Here is an 18628-nt window from a genome sequence, read left to right as displayed (position 1 = left end):
TCTAGCTTTCCATCTCAGTCTTTTACTCGCTGGCAATTTCTTCAAAGTGCAGTCTAACCATGCTGACCTTAGCTTGCCCTTTACAACGAAAGCTGTGTGGGCTGTAATGCTGGAGCATCAGCCCCACCGGGCTTGCTTTGGTGCTGACCCCACTTGCTCTCTGCTCTTGGTCAGACAAGCTGTCACCGTTCCCATCCTACGACACGCTGCTCACCCCAATTGTTCGAGTGCTAAGAGACTGTATTACAACAATGGCCTAGGTCACCCGCTGTGCTGTCACTTTTCATGGGACATCCAGCAGGATCTTATGGCTTTTATAGCTTCATTTTGAGTAAGTGGGAACTCCAGGCTGCTTCTGCTGTCAGCGTGCTACTGGAATGAGAAATCTCGGCTGGGATAAAGCACAAATTCAGAGGTGATCCCTATTCTAGATCAGGAAGCAAATGAGACAGCTAGGTGGTGTGAAAAAGGATCCTCATTTAATGGGACTTAAGAGGGATGGAGAAATTAGGGTAAAGTTGGAACAAGTGACAGAGCCAAGGGTTGGGCTCAGACCCCACTGTTCTGAGCCACTGAATTTGCTGACGAACCCTGAATTGGCAAGGGGTTCAAGGAAAAGGGAAAAAAGCAAAACAACAAAGCAAAGAAAAAGGTTCCTTCAGGAACAGGAACACCTCTGATGACTTCTCCACATGGAAGGGTTTAACAAATGAACTGCTAATTACCTCAAATGAGTGAGTTGGCCATAAATCATGGTTTAAGCATGGGCTGACCACCTGACACCTGGACATTATTCCCTAAGCTTGGTGTAGGGAAGGACCAGATGCAGAACTGCATTTTGCGAGTGGCTCAGCAGGCTGCACCGTCTGCAAGAATCAGCCATCAAAGACTGTGAATGGCCCTTCAGGGGAACTGCACCACAATCAGAGGAAAACAGATTTGGAGTTCTTTTAGGCTGAATCAGAAAAGTTTCCAAATATTTCTTAACTCCAGCCTGGTTAAAAGCCTGGCTCCCGTGGCTGGAGCCATGCCTCTACTGTGAGCATCTCCCAGTGGCAGCTACGTGGTGCTCAGTGCTTGCCAGAATTACCCCTTCAACCCCTCTGATAGCAAGGATTTGTGAAAATAGAAGCACTTAGTTGAGCAGGGAACATTTTCAGTTAGCATAAACTTGTGTGACTCCTGTGAAATCAATCAGGCTACTTGGATTTTGATCCTCTGTACTCCCTCCCACACTCCTTTCCCCAGTTTCAGGAACAGACCTACATAATGAATGTCTATAAATGTAAATTATCACTTAAGCGCTAATAACTACTATATTTGATCGCCTGTAAGCAGCTACGGTTTTATATTTGTGCTTCTTGATGTAAAGAAAAAAGAAGAACGTTTTAGGCACAGTTATTCTTTAAGAAATGTATCAAAAGACTTAAAATAATAGATCCTTAGATATCTGATTTCATTATTATTATTATTTGGTCTTGATTAACTGTTTCCATTTATGACATTTACTACAGAAGAAAATGGTGGTTGCCAACTGGATTAAACCTATCCTCTGTCTTAAAAAGTTATGCTTCCAAACGACACTTAAAAGACTTCTCTTCCACAATGTTTGTCCGTGATGAGCAGGATCAGGACTCCCCCTCTACCCCTGAGCTTCTAAGCTCAGTGAGCTGTGAAATAAGATGTAGTCCTTGCTCCACACGACACACAGCTTAAATACACACCCTTAACACTCCCCAAATCAGGCATGATTTGCATTCTACAGATGAAGCAACGAGGCCAAAAGAGACAAAAAGACTTGCTTCCAGTCCTGAACTTACTTGGTAGTAAAGCCTAAATTTAAACTTCTTTTGAGCTCCAGTGAAAGGGCAGAAAAAATGACTCCCCACAAACAACAGCGCATTATCTGACCAAGTTCTCTGTTTGATATTTCATAGCAGGTATTTAGTGCTATACACAAAGAATATGAAAGGAATGACTGATGGTTACTTTCTCTTTTCTCTCCTTCACTCTCACCTGAAAAATCTAGCTTAGACAGATTTTTCATGGTCCATAAAATCTGTCTCAGATGAACAAGTACATTTCCACGTAAGGAGCCGTCTCATGCACACTCTGCTGATAAAAACTGCATAGTTGATAACTGATTATATGCCAATCACAGCATCATGGTTTGTTGGCTTGCAGAAGACAGGCATGTTTCTGAACCTTATTATACATGATCCCCAGAATTCTTTCTTTCAAAACAAATTCCATGTGGTGTGGTGAAATGCCTGCAAACTTCAGAGCAGCAAACTAATTTCCATTTCAGAAAAAAAGAAGATGAAATGATGCCCCGGTTAATTTTTCTATTCATTCAGAAACATTACAAACAGAAGAATAAAGAAAAAAGAGACAGGGGAGAGGAACACATATTAAGGCTATTAAGGTTGGGTTTGAGTAAAGAGAAGAGGAATTTGGTTTGGTGGTGGAATGTGGAATAAGAGCGACTTTACCACGGTGGGCTGTGCTGCAAAACCTGAAACGGGGCCAGAATGCTGCAGAGAGGTTTTCAAAACCGTAGTGGCGAACTAATCTCACAAATGATAGATAAACCTAGGTCATATTTGTTTAGGTGAGTGCTTCTCCTTCACTCAGCCCAAAGGCAGCACGTCAGAAGAGAAGGATGGTCTTGAGGTTGTCCGAGTTGTTCACAAGAACTGGACTCAGAACTTGGACCTGGCAAATTCTTGGATAAATTCAGACTTACCGCCTTATAGACTCCTCGTATGGCTCAGCTTTAGGAGCCAAATAGCCACACAGACTCCGTATTTCCCTTACATTCAAGGAAAAGTGAGACATCCCTCAGAGCAGGAGCCTACACCACTAAACAACGTGCTAAAGAGTCACTCCTTGTCTCATAATGAGTGGGAAACCCTCTTCTGCCACCACATTGACTTCATCTTACTAGTTGACAATTCCTTGGTGCAGGGATTTACTACAAATTTCCTTGGCTTTACCCCAGACAGAGCCAAGACTTCATGGGACTCTGGCATCTATTCCATCCCCTCTGTAATCATGTGAATTATTTCAAATTAGCTTACTGGGGTCTTAGCTGCGAGTTAAGTTCTGCACCTTCTGCTCATATCTGAGCTAAAGATGATGATCATGGCATTTATTGGCTATAGTATCTCTTTTTTTAGCACATTTATTAATGACTAATCCTCATGTGAGCGCTAGGCACCTTTGTGCTAGTCTTTTCATGCTTGCATTCATTTAACCAGGGCCAGAGATTAATTTCCTTTGCATTATCATTGCAGTGGTGACCTGCAGTAAATGTTGAGTTATGGCCAAACTTATCACGAGATACTGTTGCTGTTCATCATATCCAGCAATAATTCTCATTTTTACTCCATAGCTCAAAATGGAGAAGCAGCGAGATTCCTACAGTAAATCTTGCGAGATATTGTCTGTTAACATTTAATGCGTGGCACCATGGCGTAGTAAATAATTCCTTTTGTGAAACACCTAGAACTTATCCCATTTTATTATTCTTTGAACAGTGGCAAAGACAAAACCAAAATCCAGCTTGTCTTGGGTATTAAATGATATCACTGATATCATAAACTTCTATACCTCACATGTACTAGCAGTGAGTGAAACTCAGCTAGAAAATTTGGATATGCATTTTTAAGGGCCCCAATGCCTCCCTCCCCCTTTTGTCTTTCTGGACCTCATCAGCCCCGTGTGGCATGCACTCTGCCTTCCACAGCCATCTTTAATGTCTAGTGCTATATACTGTAATGAAAATTCTTACAATCAGACACTGAAAAGTCATCATTTTAATGACTTCACAGAGCATAATTGGTATTGTAACATGTACCTTAAATAGCTGTTTGAGTGAGACATGGCTTCATTAGCTTCACCCTAGAATCAAATTGCCCCCTCCCAAATGAAACAATACAATTTAATTCAAGAGATTATTTGCTTCTACAAAAATTTATCCATAACAAATTCTTTTTTTTTTTCTTTTTTTTCTTTTTTTCCTTCTTTTAAACAGATTTCACAGAATCATCTAAGCTGGCAAAGACTCAAAGATCACCAGGTACAACCACCAAGCTGAGTCCCATCACTGAACCATGTCCCTTAGTGCTGCATCCATGCGTCTCTTAAATACCTTGTAGAGATCTACCAAATTTTTTATACTTAGATATATCGCAGACTTGAAAGCTTACAAAACAGCCTAAAGGCTGGTCCAGCTTGACCAGTTCTGCCTCCGAGTGGCAATAAGAGATGTTATCTAGGCAGAACATATGAATCGTGCCATTTCTTTGGTCTGTTCTCACATTCCCCTGCATCCAGGATTGCTGTATTAAATAACTCCTTTAGCACCCATTTATGTATTAATTGTCTACGAATTTGTCTAATCCATTTGAACCTCCAACACTGTTTGCCTCTGCAACCTCCTGTGCAAGTGCCAGAAATCCACTACCCTCTAAGTAAAGTATCTGTTTTAAACCAATTTCCTAATTTTTATAGTGCTGAAGTTATAGCTAAAGTATTCAGATTTTAACTTGCCTAAAAAGAAAGAGGGCATTAACAGATTCAAGCATTTGCATTTTAAAATGAATTACTGTTTCTTCTATTACTTTAGACAGAAAAACGAAAAGAAAGCACACGACCGGAACTCACTTATGATGCAAACACAAACTTCAACCTAAGTATGCACTTCAAGGGTTTGAGGGAAAAATACCAGTAAGGAAGAGGAGTATCAACATGGAATTCAGTAACTAAGGTCACACAAAAAGGCTATTTTACACGTAAAGTGAGAGTACAGAGGACAGGAGGGATAAACAGCATGTGATGAAACCAAAACAAACCTCAAACTCACACTACAATATGTATTGATAACGTGCAGCTTCCTTTTCCTTGGGTCTTTGTGCCTTTAAAAACAGAGGATAAATATTTACTCTGCTGAATGCACACAAAATGACTATGCTGTGTGCTACTTTTAGCCAAATTTCATCTTCTCAGTATAGTACTGCAACAAGATACCATCCCATATTTGAACATATGCTTGCTTCATTAGCACTTTCACTTGCAGGGGAGAGAGATTGAATGCAGTTTCTGTGAACACTGCAGAAGATGTATGCCAGTAGAGATGGAAACACTAATACCCCGCAGTGACAAATCACTGTTTTATTTTAATCTCAAAGTTCTTTATCATGGATTGAAATAATCCAATTTTTCATGAAAGAGACTCAGGCACATACAGATCTAATCATCATAATTGAAAATAATAATTTTGTTGGAAGAATGTGTTAAGACTGATCAATAAGAAATCTTCGTGGTAGGCAGCATACAAACAAACTAGAAGCAGTAGCCAATTCCCATCTCAAAGAGTTTATGACCCAAGTATGAAAGTGTCAGTGACAGATCCAAAAACAGAAACTAAAAACAGAATAAAAAAGGCCCTAAATGGATCCAGATGGACCCTGCCCAGTATCCTGCAGCGAGACTTCTGGAAAGGAATAAATAAACCTCCACACTGACATCTGACAAAATGCTATTGGTTTCAAAGCTAAACATTTGAGGGGAGGCTTGACTTTCTGTGCTGGGTATCGAAGTCCACCAATGGAACACCGAGACATACAAAAACGTAGCAAATTTCTCAGTAAAAACAGAAAAGTGTTCGTGATGCCTATGGAGAAGCTGGACTTTCCCCTGGAATGAGAAACAGGGAAAAGAATGACTCTGGGCAATTTGAAAGGACCTCAGTGGAGAGTTTTCCTAAGGAAGCAGATAGTTGTCCAGGTAAAGCATACAAGTCACAACCACCAAAACAAAAAAATTCAGTCAAGCAGAGACAAATTCAAGAGGTATCACAGTGCCTGCAAACTTGTATTCCTTGCCACAAAACAATCACAGGTGGAACACCTTCCATAGCTCTAATTGAAAGTCAAAGGCTCCTAAAGTTACTTACACATTTTTGAAGGCATTGCCTGAAGTGCTTTCTGTTTGCTTCTGATCCCATAATGCAACTTCCAGTCCTCTTGTAAGCTTCCAAATCCTTTTGCAGTTACAGCTACAAGTTGCCAATATAATTTTATGTTTGATCCCCTTGCTTTCAAAATGTGCTGCTGTGCAACTCCAAATGAACTCTGTTAGCACTGACCATGAAATCACTTGCTGTGATTTGTTTGCATATATATTGAAAAATCAAGTGATGTTAGTTCAGATTTGTGAAGAAGGGGTAGGGGGAGAGAAGAGAAAAAACCTTAGTTGCCTACAATCCATAAACTCAGCAACCTGCTGCTTAACACTGCAGGGGGCTCTTCTGTTTCCTCCGTACCTTCTATCTATTTATGGTTCACATAGCAATATCTAGTAAAACAGAATTAGCTTTGAGTTTATGCAGTGGCAAGTTTATTATAGATATAAACATAGCGGTCAGAGAATAGGTCGAAGAAATGTAATGAATGGGATCATTGAATTTCAGTCTAAAACTGTGAGGAACACACAAGAAGATGATGCTTTTTTTTTGCCTGACCCTTCACTAAAGAGCATCCCTTCTATCAGCATCCCTTCTACTCACAGAGGGCCCAGCTGACTGCTGGTGTATAACAGTGTAGCCACACTGACTTTTGCAGGACCATGCCAACTGAGGGTCTGGCACAAATATCATAATGTGAAGCCAGAGCTGACAAACACTAAGTAGAATAAAAGAATTCAATCCCGGAGAAAATGAGAAAACAGTATTCTTCATTAAGAGCACTGCGTGCTTCTACCAGCTGATCGTTCCAAAGCGATGGAGAATAAATTCTGGTCTCAGCAGTTCTCCTGTATTGCACATCCAGATTGATAACTCCACTGCACCCAGCAGCGTTTATATTATATTTAGGAGTGGTCCTAGCAAAGGACTGGAATGGTAGGACTAGGTTGCAGTGCTACAACCCGAATTTATCACTAAGCTCTGACTCTCACACACATTTATGCAGCTTTTACCCTCTGAATCACCACGCTGCTCACGTGGGTGACAATTAGGAGGAGAAGGAAGAGGTGGCATGGAGCAAGTTGCGAATAGCAAATCAACGCAGCCAAGTCATCACAACATCTCGTATGTGCCCTGGATGGTGTTTTCCAGCTGCCTTCCTTCACTGTGCTCCATCTGATGCATGCGCTATGCTCAGAATTACAAAGCACTGTAGCTGTGAAGGTTAATAATTGACAATGGACAGTAAAGAGTATCTTAGCCATCTAGCTGAAAGTCAATGATGCTAAACGCATAATTGTCCAGTACAGCTATATTTGTTTCAGGTATACTGCAGAACATTTTCTCATGCCCAAGATATTACTCTCCTGCGATCGCAGGAATATCTGAACCAGATCAGCCTGCAAATGCTTCTGGAGGAAATTGGGTTTCTCCGCTCTATTAGGAGCATTCCATTTTTATGATTAAAATCAGAAAACAATGTTCTTCCCAGTTAAAGTGAAATGTGCAAAATACGACTTTCCTATAACTAGATTTCCAAATACTTATCTAAAGTGCTCTGAAAAGGTATTAATAAATAAGGATGAAAAATGAAAGCTGCATAGCAAGCATGTTTCATAAACTATATTTGCTGTGAGTTATGGACAACATGCTTTAGAGAAATAATAATAATACTTTACACGTCTGTACAGCACCTTTCAGTTGAGAGGCTTCCATAAATAAAGTGCTGAGCCTTAATCAGAAAGGAAGGCATCAATTTCTCCATTACACAAAATCAGGTAAAAATCCAGGCAAAGACTAATAACCAGCCAACAGCTCAAACCGTAGCCAACAAACTTCTGCATGGACCCTTGCTGACTGAAGTACTTTGGTATCTGCTCATGATCCACTCAAAGCAAAGGCACACCAGGCTACAGCTAAAATTAAGCACATACCCATGTGGTTGGAGTTTGTGTGTTTTGGGGACTTTTTTTTTTTTTCACTAGGATAATTTGTTGTTCCATGGATAGGCAGAAATATAAATTGATAGATGAATTACTCAAGATTGTATCTCATTCTGAGAAAATGTATTATTTTGGAAGATCTTTACAGCAAAACAAGGAAGAACAACTGACAGATCCTAGAGGCATCTAGCCAACTGGTTCCTGCCATCACAATACATATTAGGGAGCAAAATACTTGTGATAGTCTGGACTGAAATGATTTAATCTAGCATTGCACAGGTAGGCTTGGGCTGAAGTCCCTCAGGCACCACGTAGTCAGCTGGACCTGTCCCCATTTGTATCTCAGCAGGTAAGGCAGCTAACAGTCAATCTTTTGGGGTGTTTGGTGACTCACAGAATACACTGCGGGGAAGAATTATGTTTTCACTCTAGTATGTGAGCATGGATTCTACAAGGGCAGACAAAAAATCCAAAAGATGAGGTACATACCGAAAATGTAATGTGACCGACAAATGGAAATAACTGAGCGGCCTTTTCTTCAACACAACCAAAAAACCCTAGGCTCCAGGACTTTGCATCTTCCAGATCACAGAAATGGAAGAGCAGCAGGCTTTTGCGGGTTACAAGTGTCTAAAAATGTGCCGTGTGGCTTGCGATGAAGGACAGCTGAGAGGAAAGGGGTACAGTTGAATTTTGATTAAAAAAATAATAATAATGAAAGTCCTTAAGGCAAAAAAGGAAAAAAAAAAAAAAAAAAAAAAGGAGAGGGGGTTACTTGGCATACGGGGATATGCAGGAAGCTCTGAAAGACCAGAATAATGCACCATCAAAACACAACCTTTTTAAAAGAGTACCTTTTCTTCTCTGCTCAGGTTGTCGTCTTTTGTTCCATCTCATTTCAGTGACCATCAATACATCTGTCTTTTCCCTTCTCAGCTGGATGTGGTTGACAGTAATCCAATTGGATATAAGCCCAGATGCATTTCTTTCTTTCTTCCTTCTTTGTAATCTGTATTAAAAAAAAATCCACAGAAGACAAGCATTACTTACAATTTGAAGCCAACCTCTATTTCAAAGCGAGCCCCCACCCTAACGGAAAATAGCACAGAAAATCTATTACACAAATGAAGCTGACAAAAATTATTTCCTTTCCCCTCAGTTTCTGTTCCCTTTTAACGTAGAGAAGGGCAACCTGACTCTGATAATCCACTCCACTAAATATAATGCATAAAAGCCTTCTGATCCATCTTTAATTAGCTAATAACGCTGAACTCTGCAGAAACAGGGCAGCCAACTTCTTGGTTCAAACACCGACCTGCTGGGGTTGGAAGGGACCCCTTGGAGATTGCCGAGCTCAACCCCCTGCTCAAACCAGGGTCAACTACGACAGGTTACTCGCAGTCTCGTCCAACTGTGTTTTGAATATCTCCGAGGACAGAGACCCCACGACCTCTTCCAGTATTTGATCTCAAACAATCTTTTCCTGCCAGGAGTCGCATGCCGTGGTCTCCATTTCCGAGCTGGCTCCGCACAGATCCTGCCTGTACCTCCTTCTGTACACCTGGGGGCGCAGGGAAGTCACCGAATCATCGACTCATTCAGGTGGGGAAAGAACTCTAAGATCATCTGGTCCAACCTTTCACCTAGCACTGCCAAGTCCTACACTGAACCATGTCACGAAGCTCTACATCTACGCCTCTTTTGGAGACCTCCAGGGATGGCGATGACCCACCACTTCCCCGGGCAGCCTCTTCCAACACTTCACAACCATTTCCGTGAAGATATTTTTCCTAATATCCAACCCTGGTGCAACTTAAGGCCATTTCTCCTCGTCTTATCAATTGGTGCTTGGGAGAAGAGCCCGATCCTCACCTTGCTGCTATCACCTCCTATAAACCTCCAAGTTCCCGAAGACCTGCCTGCACAGATCCCCATCTGCGTGCCCTTCTCCATGAAGCACTCTGCAAAATATAGTGGTTTTTGGCTGTTTTGGGTGCACAAACCTCTGTGCTTGCTGATGCTGTGCTCCAGGCCAGCACGTACCGTGGGCTCACCCCCCTACCCGCTGAAAGTCTGCGTGACCCTCAGGGTGACCCTCGGTTTGATTAACTGCCTTTGAAAAAAATCTTTCTTCCTGATCCGGTATTTCTTTGTCGGAGAGACAAAACTTCAATCTTGCAGTTTTAGAAAAGGACAACCTGGCCTTTAAAGCAAACAGATCAGAAATGGACCCCTGAGAGAAACTTTCCAAGCTGCTGTACAATTTCAGCCCCGGTTGCAGACACTCAGAGATGTGCTGAACTATCTGGGGGTAAAGGGCTGCTCTTGATTGCCTCCTGAGATCTCCTAAAATTCAGTAGTTGCCTCGCCAATCCAACACAGCCATGCTTTGGTGCCTAAGAAAGTATTCCTTAGGACTCACCTCCCTTTTTTTCTTTTTAGGTAGAAGTTAGCTATTATATCTGCAGAGAACAGGCTGAAAACATGAGTTTAATGCACCTTAAAATCTCAGAAACCAGGACAAAACAAACAATTCTCCCTCCCAGCGCTCTCCTCTTTCAGCACACCTGATTCCAAATTTCTGAATATTCAGAGCCCATAATGCTGCAGGATGTTTGTTTTTGTTTTTTTTTTGCACAAAACGTGTTGCTGTTAGGGTAACGGGGGCTGACGTGTTCCCGTTAGCTTTTTCACAACTGGCCACATCTGCACCTGCAGGAACTCAGCAGGGGCCAAAGGCTATGCAGAGGCAAGGCACAGAGAAATCGCCAGCCAGGGAGCACCTCCTGGGTTTATCCGAGCATCTGCAGGCGCTGTGGAGCAGCCTGCTCAAGCTGGGGAAGCACCTTGCTGCTGCAGACAGCAGCCTTCCGAGCCAGCTCACTCTGCAACACCTGCAGAGCCATGGGGACGTGGTAAACACAGGTTCCCTGCCTTCTGGAGCTGCTGGTGTTTTGTTTTCCTCAAGTCTATGTCAGCTGGCACCGATGTGAACGCAGTACGAGAGAATTGGAAATCTCTGGCTCTGCCTTCTGTCAATTTAATCGACCCTGCTCTTACATCCGTCCGCGGGACGTTCCTCTGGCCTCCCAAACACCAGCGAGCTGCGCAGGCTCTACAAACACCTCCTCCTCCAGCATATGCATTACAAAACACACTATTTTGTGCTCTCCTGAGCCAGCCAGCAGCTCCACGTTACATAAGCTCGGGCAGAGATCAACATTTGTTGCACGGATTCCTCTTCAGGAGCTCGAGTTGACGGAGCTTTGAAGTTCTTCCCCCTCGAGATCCGTCTCGTCTGAATTTACCCTGACACGAGGGAGGCCAGAAGGCTCTCTGCAGGGAAGTCAAAGAGGGCAAAACTGTCCTGGGTAACACAAAGAACTGCTAGGAGAAGAGCTAGGGAAATGTAAGTCCAATTTCTACTTCCACGGACACCTTCTCATGCTTTGAAAGGGATCGTGCAATCTTTCGAGACCTGATATTCTCACTAGTGCAAAAGGTACAAGTAGTTTTCCATTCTCACCGCTGCCTCTGACACCGGGCTCAGTCAGTGCTTATTCTCACTCATGGCCTCAGGATATCACAGCTCTAACAGCAGCCACAGAGCTCACTGCTAACAGCCAACAAACTGGGAAATGCAGCCATGACCATTCCACAACCTCAAGTTCCCTGCTCTCAGTGGTAATGCCAGGGACTGCATCCAGCAAGAAATTTCCTTTCCCAACTTTCCAGCAGCCCCCTGCAGCCACTAACGCATGCCCAAGTACCAATTACCAGAAACAAACAATAAATAAAGTTCTCTTATTTTCCATCCTGGGCTTTATCTGCCTCTGGACATTTAAAATAAAATGTTTTAACCAGAGATGTTTAAAAGCCATCTTTTTATTTATTATTTACGAAGCATTATTTAATGAAGCAGGTATTTTCCCCTCTCCCGTTCCCTCCTCTGCTGTGCATCATCACCACGGTCATTAATTTTAAATAGCAATAATCACCATCTTTTGCTCTTTGAAAAAACATCTCACCCATCTGCACCGGCAAGACCTAACCATGGGGAAAACGGGGTTTGAGCCTCGTCAAAGTCAAGGAGGACAGCAAGGGAGAATGTGCTAAGATACACCCAAGCTGGTGAAGAGGAGGTGTAAAAGACACCATCTGGATAGCCCGCATCACAGGGTGGATTTGCTCAAAATTAGGATAGATGAGGTTGAAGTGGTAATATTACTCCTCTCCTTCAGGGCAGCCACGGCTCCTCCAGGTTTAGAAGGGCTGCACCAGGTCAGCCCCAAGGGTCCAGCACCATGGCTGGTCGGGACAGCAGGCAGGAACCGCACAGGCAGCAAAACTTCTCCTGGTACACGCTCCTAGCCACCAGCAGAAGTGCTTTCAAGGTCTGCATTGCCATATTTTATTAGATAAGCAACCAACTCGAAGCCCCTGTGCACCAAAGTGGTTGCTTTCCCAGCACCGCTCATGTTCTGACTACCTGCTTTCTTCCAGGAGCGAACCCGAACCCAGATAGCCCACCAGCCACTTCTCTGGGGAGACAGGCGTGCTGAAATAAAGACATCACACAAAGGTAGAGGCTAATGCAGGGCAACAGGCTGGTAATGTCCCGGCTCCGTTATTCAAGGATAATTGAGCCCCACGTCTCTCAAGACAAAAGCCCCTGCCCAAAATCAGCTGGACTCTGGCTCATGCTAAATTAATAGAACTGAGGACAAAAAGGAATTATTAGCTCCCCTAGTGTGACATGCTATGCAGCATGCTCAGTATTGAGGTCAAGCTAAACAAATCCATTCCCAGGCCCTGAAGTCACAGTGAAACTGAAATGGACTTTTTTTTTTTTTTTTAACATCTCTGTGTAAAGCTTCTTTTCATCTCTGGTCATTTCTTTGTGCCAATTAGTTGCAAATTAAGAAAGAGGAGGAAACCGCAGCAAATTTCTGTCTCCTGTTAAACTTCCAGCTCAGTTTTACACACCTCAAAACTTCTCACACTTCAAATCAGCCACGGACAAACTCGGGTATCTGAAGTGAACCTCCAAACCTTTTGAATTTTCCCTGGCATATGCAGGGAAGACAGCTGCCAGTCTCAGTGTACATCTACTTAGACTGCCGTGCAGAAATACACAGAAACTATTTTATAACAGACTCTTTCTATGATTCAGCTTCTGTGTTCGATGACTAAATGTTGGTTACATGAGGAGGATTTTGGCCTGTGTTTTCCAGTGCTGATCATGGCATCTATTTGCTCCATTAACCGTGACACCAATTTGCCTTTCGTTTGAGCGCTGCGGAGTCATCTGCATCTGTTTAAACTGCTGAGCGTTCACTTGTAATACTGCTTGCAGAAGCTGGAAGATGCTTGGAAAGTCCCTAAATCCTGCTTCCAGTGATGCTAGTGCAACCCACACAGGTTTCCAGCAGAAAAACCAATGCGTGATGCCAGCCTTAAGACCTCCTGGAGTAAGGCGCTCCAGGCGTACACCCGAAATCTTATGCTAACCCCCAAAACATGTAGAAATCATTGTTTTGTAGAAAAATAACTCCCCCTGCCCCATGAGCTGCTACCATCCGGGGAAAGCTGAGTCCCCACTGCCTTGGCTGGAAGCCTGCAGAGCTGAGGCTGAGTTTCTCCCCGCAGGTGGCTGCGCTGTGCCCAGGCAGACCTGGGATTTCTTGAACGCTTCCCTTTCTGAACACAAAACCACTGAGCTGTTGAGCTGCTACCAACCCGTATTTGCAAGCTGGAAAGCAAACAGGAGAAGTAAAAATAAAACGAGCTAAGCAGGCTCAGTTATCGCAGCTTTGTTACAAAGCTTTCTCCGGTTAAATTCAAGCTCAGCTGAAGGAACAATGCAGCCTCTCTCCTTGTGTTTCCCTGCACTGGGCACCTCTACAAATAAACATTTAAGAAACACAATCTTTCTCCCCTTCTCTCGCTTCCTACCACTGTGATTTACAAGGTGAAATTAAAAATACACACATCCTAGAGCCTGGAGTTTTACATCTTGGGTCGCTGATTTATAAAAGCTGCCAGTGAATTTTAAATGCTCCGTTTTGATTTAGAAATCATCGCTTCAAAGTTGCATTTATCTCAAATATTCAGCTGTATTGCACATCACTGGAAATCTGATTTATGGATTGAAAAATGTATGCAGATAGACTACAAAACATATTTATAGATCACTCCCCCTAATAATAATACATGCAGCTCACCCACCCAAAAGATATTCACGTATTCATATGTGTGTAAATGTAGATATGCGTAGATCTCGCATCTTTCTATTAAATTCTCCTTCCCTTCACTCCATTTTTTGATGCTGAGATCAGGTACCACGTCAATATATAATGAGAGGCTCTGTGATGTCTTCCTTCCACCCCCTCACCTGATCACTCCTGCTAACACGGATAAAATTCAGCTTTAAGCTCCATTTCCAGCTCCCCAGGTGCCTCTTTCTCCTGCTGCTACTGTCAAAGGCAGAGGCTGGATCCCAGCACAAGAGCTTGAAGCTGCACGATGGCAACAACGGGCTAAGGAATTGGGTTCTTTACCCAATCCCTTTGGTGAGGGTGTGGGATTGCCTCTGTCGTCCCATCCTTTCCTCACCAGTCTGGAAATACAAGAGATTAAATCAAGCCATGAGGGCACAGTTTTCCTTATGCTTGAAAGGAAAAGACTTGCTTTTCCCTCTGGACTCATACAAGGAACGCTGGAAGAAAAACATGAAGGCCAGATCCTTTATGGGAAAATGGAGGGACTTCCAGGGGAGCAACTTTTACAACAGACTCATTTTCTTTTCCCAATTCTGTTCCTTCAAAAGCTAACGATTCCTCACCTCTCACATGCAAAGCACATCACCTGCTAACAAGCATCACACAATGCCTCATCACCTACTGATTTTGATTAATTAAGCCCAACAGCAGCAAGAAGTTGGGCCCCATTGTGTCTGATGCCCTAAAAAGCTCTGGCCATACAGCCAAAAGAGCTCTCAGCCTAAACCAGCAGCTTTTGCAGGGAACAGAGCTTGGGAAGGGATGAGATGAGTAGCGCATGCATAAAATAGATTCATGGGCTGTTTTAGGCACTAGTCTCGGGCTTCTCCACCTAATTTAGCTGATTTCAGCTTGAAGTGCCTTACGCTCTTCATGCTCCTGGATGTGCTGATGAATGACTCGATGGATTAATTATTGTTGAGGAAAAGGGTTGGAGGCTCACCTTGGCCTGATGCAGAGCCGGAGGCTTCTCCCTGCTTCTCTCTTTGCTGGCTTCATCGTGACCTCCAGAAATTCAGCTACAGAAATCACACCTCCCCTCGCCCTCTGCAACCCAGATAGATGATTGGTTTCCTGATTGGTTTCGGTGATTCCTGCTGCTTTGGGATCACCAGGCAGAAGGCAAGCAGAGGTGTGCAAGGGGTGTTTAGAGCACCTTGACATTGTGCAAAGGACCAGAGCAAAAAAAACCAAACAACTAGGAAACTTTTGAAATTCACCCTTATGCTGGCTCCTCCTCACAGAGGTTAACCTGTGCTAATGATTAAAAACCAGCTAGCCCAGTCATCCGCAATTATTTATAGACTGAGGTGGTGGCATATATTGTGCTAGCAGCACTTTTCACACTGATTAAGTTTGTGTTACAACCTCGTGTACACCGAGACCTGCTGACAGGTTCCTCCAGGTTAAACACGATGCTCTCTATCGAAGCAGAGGCAGAAATGCCTTGGACTTTCCTCCCTCCTTCCCTGAGAACATCAGGAGCTGGGAAGAGATGAGGAAGAGAGGACAATCCTCTTTAACCTATGCCATAGAGAGGAACAAATTCAAATTAGGCCCACCAAAAAATCTATTTTCCCAATCTAGAGTTGTACTAACCCAGCTCATAAAGGCTTTGCCTTGATTCCTTGAGGGAAGGGATTTGGGGGCTACCAGGGAACTGGACACAGCATCCCTCCCTCCCTTGGGGAGGCCTTTCTGTGCTAAAAGCTGTCGAGAGGAAAAAATGCACACGTGGAGGGAAGGAAGGGGAAAAGCGACTCCTGGGGGACGGTTATTTGCTCAACTTTCTGTACAACAAATTCTCCATGTGCAGTAAGTTTTGGGTATTAATAGGTATTTACCCATTTACCAGCCAGAAGGCAGGTTTACAAAGACATTGAGCCGAGATAAATAATAATAAAAATATAATATGAGGGAATCCATTATCTGACTTAAAGCAGGGTAATTAAAAGCCGCACGTTTCAGCTGCCAGAAGTGGTAATTCACCTCGTGCTGCAACTTTACGGACACGTTTCCATTAACACCATCAGTTATGAGTAATATAATTTCCTCTTCATTGAGCACTGCTTACCCAGTTTCACCTTTTCCTTAATAATGCACATTACTAAACTCTCCAAACAGTTGTGTAATTTAACTAGGTGTGGTAAAAAACCCACTGATTAGCCTGCCTGCAATTTGGAACATGCAAAGCAACACACAGAATGTGATTCTTCAAGAAAAATTCAAATTTAGGAGAGCAATGGGATTTGGGGCAATGGTCTAAAAGGTGCAATTACGATAATATGCTAGGAAGGCAAAAGATTAAGCTTTTTATTATTCCGTAACATTTTTTATATTTTATTGCCAATAATTACATAGGTTTCTCCTCTATTTTCACTGCCTCAACATCCCCTAGGTTAATTATGCTGTCAAGATCATGTCAAAAAGCCACCGCTAAAATTATGATTCTCATTACACGATGATCTAATCAATTTTGTGTGGTAATTTTGGCCCAACCTATTCTACCAACATACACATCTTGTACATGGAAAAATCTATTTCTCTGTCACACTATATTATCCCGATCTTCTTGTGCCACTACAGCTAAGAGCCTGTCAGCAGTTCTGCTGCAACCTCTTATGTCCAACACAGACGTTAAAAAAAATCATTTCTGGCTGACACTTGACAGACATTTTCATTACAGAGGCCAATTATATTTATTTGGATTTTCGGTTCCATTTGAATAGACAGGATCAAGCCTCACCTGTTATCCCAAGGGCTGTTAAAAGCAGAGGTTGATCCAGGAACCGATACCACGAATCTAAACCACCCCTGGAAAAGAAAAAATGCCTTGCTTGATACTTAGGTAACCAAACTAAGGGTTTAATTTTACTGGCATCACAGAGCTGAACTACATTTTGTTAACCAAGCACACAATTATCAAAGGATCTGCGCCCTAGCAAATGTCAGAAGATGAGATACAAACAAAAATCCCTGAAAACATCCCTAACAAAAAGCTAAAATGACCATAATCTGTGTGAAACCCTCTGCTTTACTGTTGATAATGATAACAATTGTTTAAATAAATGTACACAGGGTGTTATATAAATAGGGAATTACCAGTTCCTAAGTTTTATTCTGGGACAGCAAGCACTTCTGAGGTTCAGCATAGGTGGAAATGTGAAATAGGTGGTCAGAAGCAAATAGAAAGGTCAGGAGATGTCTGGAGATGGCCAGCTCTAAAGAGATGATGCAAAAGTTGCCAGACTTTCTCCTTCCCGTGGTTAACTAGAAATGCTTCAGGCCTGCCTGCATGCCCACATCTTGTGTTTGCTTCCTACAAACATTTCAGTGGTTGGCTTTTTCCTGCCAAAAATGTCTCGGGGAGGGGAGTTTCAAAATGGCATATGCGAACATGCCTGACGACAATGTTGTAAAATATACCCGCGCTCAAGTTTTTGCTCCCGAACAGCTTGCATGATCAGCAGTCAGAAATAATGCTTCATGGTTTATCAGGCTCATCACGGAGTGAATGGCAGAGTCACAGACTTGCAGCTCCTGGAGCAAGAAAGATGCAAGTAACTAATCCACTGGAGACGACTGCGACATGCTCGTGCCCAAACAGCAGTGAGGCTGAATTATGTTCCCATGCAAAGGCCAAAACAAGACCAAAAACATTGCTCCAGCCCCACCAAAGTCCCACCAAGATCCAAGCAGCGCAGAGAGCTTGCTTTATTGCACGGAGAATGCCTAACGCTTGAACTGAATTATTCAGCGCAAAAATATTTTCCGAGCTGTAATCACCTTGGCACACTTTGCACGAAGAGGAATACAGGTGGGGAAGGTATTAAAATCCTAATCTCTATGATCACAACGCGCTAGTCTCTCGCAATCCCTAAACAGCATACATAACAATTTAAATCACGTGTGGTTTCCAAGCAGAATTCAATATATATCCACACAAATAAGAAATCATGCAGTACCATTAAAAAAGATGGGTCAGCTCTGCACAGAGCAGCCTAGCTCAAATGAATTCAGCAGAAGAACCAAAGCACGCATTAGCCAAGGATCAGGCACAAAGCAGTAGCTTGAGTTATACTGCTGGCAAGATACCGATTTTAAATGGGCTTTGCATCTAATAACAATTTGAACTCTCGTATAAAAACAAAAGCATTCCCTCCTTGTAGCACTCAGAACGACAAAAAAAAAAAATAATAATATTAAAGCAGGCTTATTCACTACCTGCCCTGAATTCCTCCAAACTGCAGAGCTGAAAAGTTGCATCAACCTTTACGTGAGAAATAGGGAAAATCAGCTCGTGTGGACAAACTGCCCTCTGCCTCTCAGCCCAGCCACGATCCATCCATCTCAGCTTGCTTTATGGTATCAGGAGCTGCCTTCCCTTGCCCAGCACACCTCCTGCCTCTGGCTCTCACATCTCGCCCCTCTGGAGA

At 43.0% G+C, this 18628-nt stretch overlaps 1 protein-coding gene across 1 annotated transcript in view; it reads right to left on the bottom strand.

Annotated features, from left to right (window-relative positions):
* Positions 1 to 18628, bottom strand: part of LOC311424346 (uncharacterized protein) — a 187773-nt gene that overhangs the window by 47366 nt on the left and 121779 nt on the right. The window contains exons 11-14 of the mRNA XM_084499418.1: positions 17619 to 17732; positions 16939 to 17006; positions 15136 to 15292; positions 8766 to 8920 (exon numbers count right to left, since the gene is read on the bottom strand). Coding sequence (XP_084355544.1) covers positions 8766 to 8920; positions 15136 to 15292; positions 16939 to 17006; positions 17619 to 17653 — 415 coding nt within the window. The 5' untranslated portion in view covers positions 17654 to 17732. The remainder of the gene's footprint in view (positions 1 to 8765; positions 8921 to 15135; positions 15293 to 16938; positions 17007 to 17618; positions 17733 to 18628) is intronic.

This window comes from Aythya ferina, assembly GCF_964211825.1.
Source record: "Aythya ferina genome assembly, chromosome: 27".
NCBI lineage: Eukaryota > Metazoa > Chordata > Aves > Anseriformes > Anatidae > Aythya > Aythya ferina.
The sequence above is the reverse complement of the archived record's forward strand: the minus strand, read 5'-3'. Positions and strand labels throughout refer to the sequence as shown.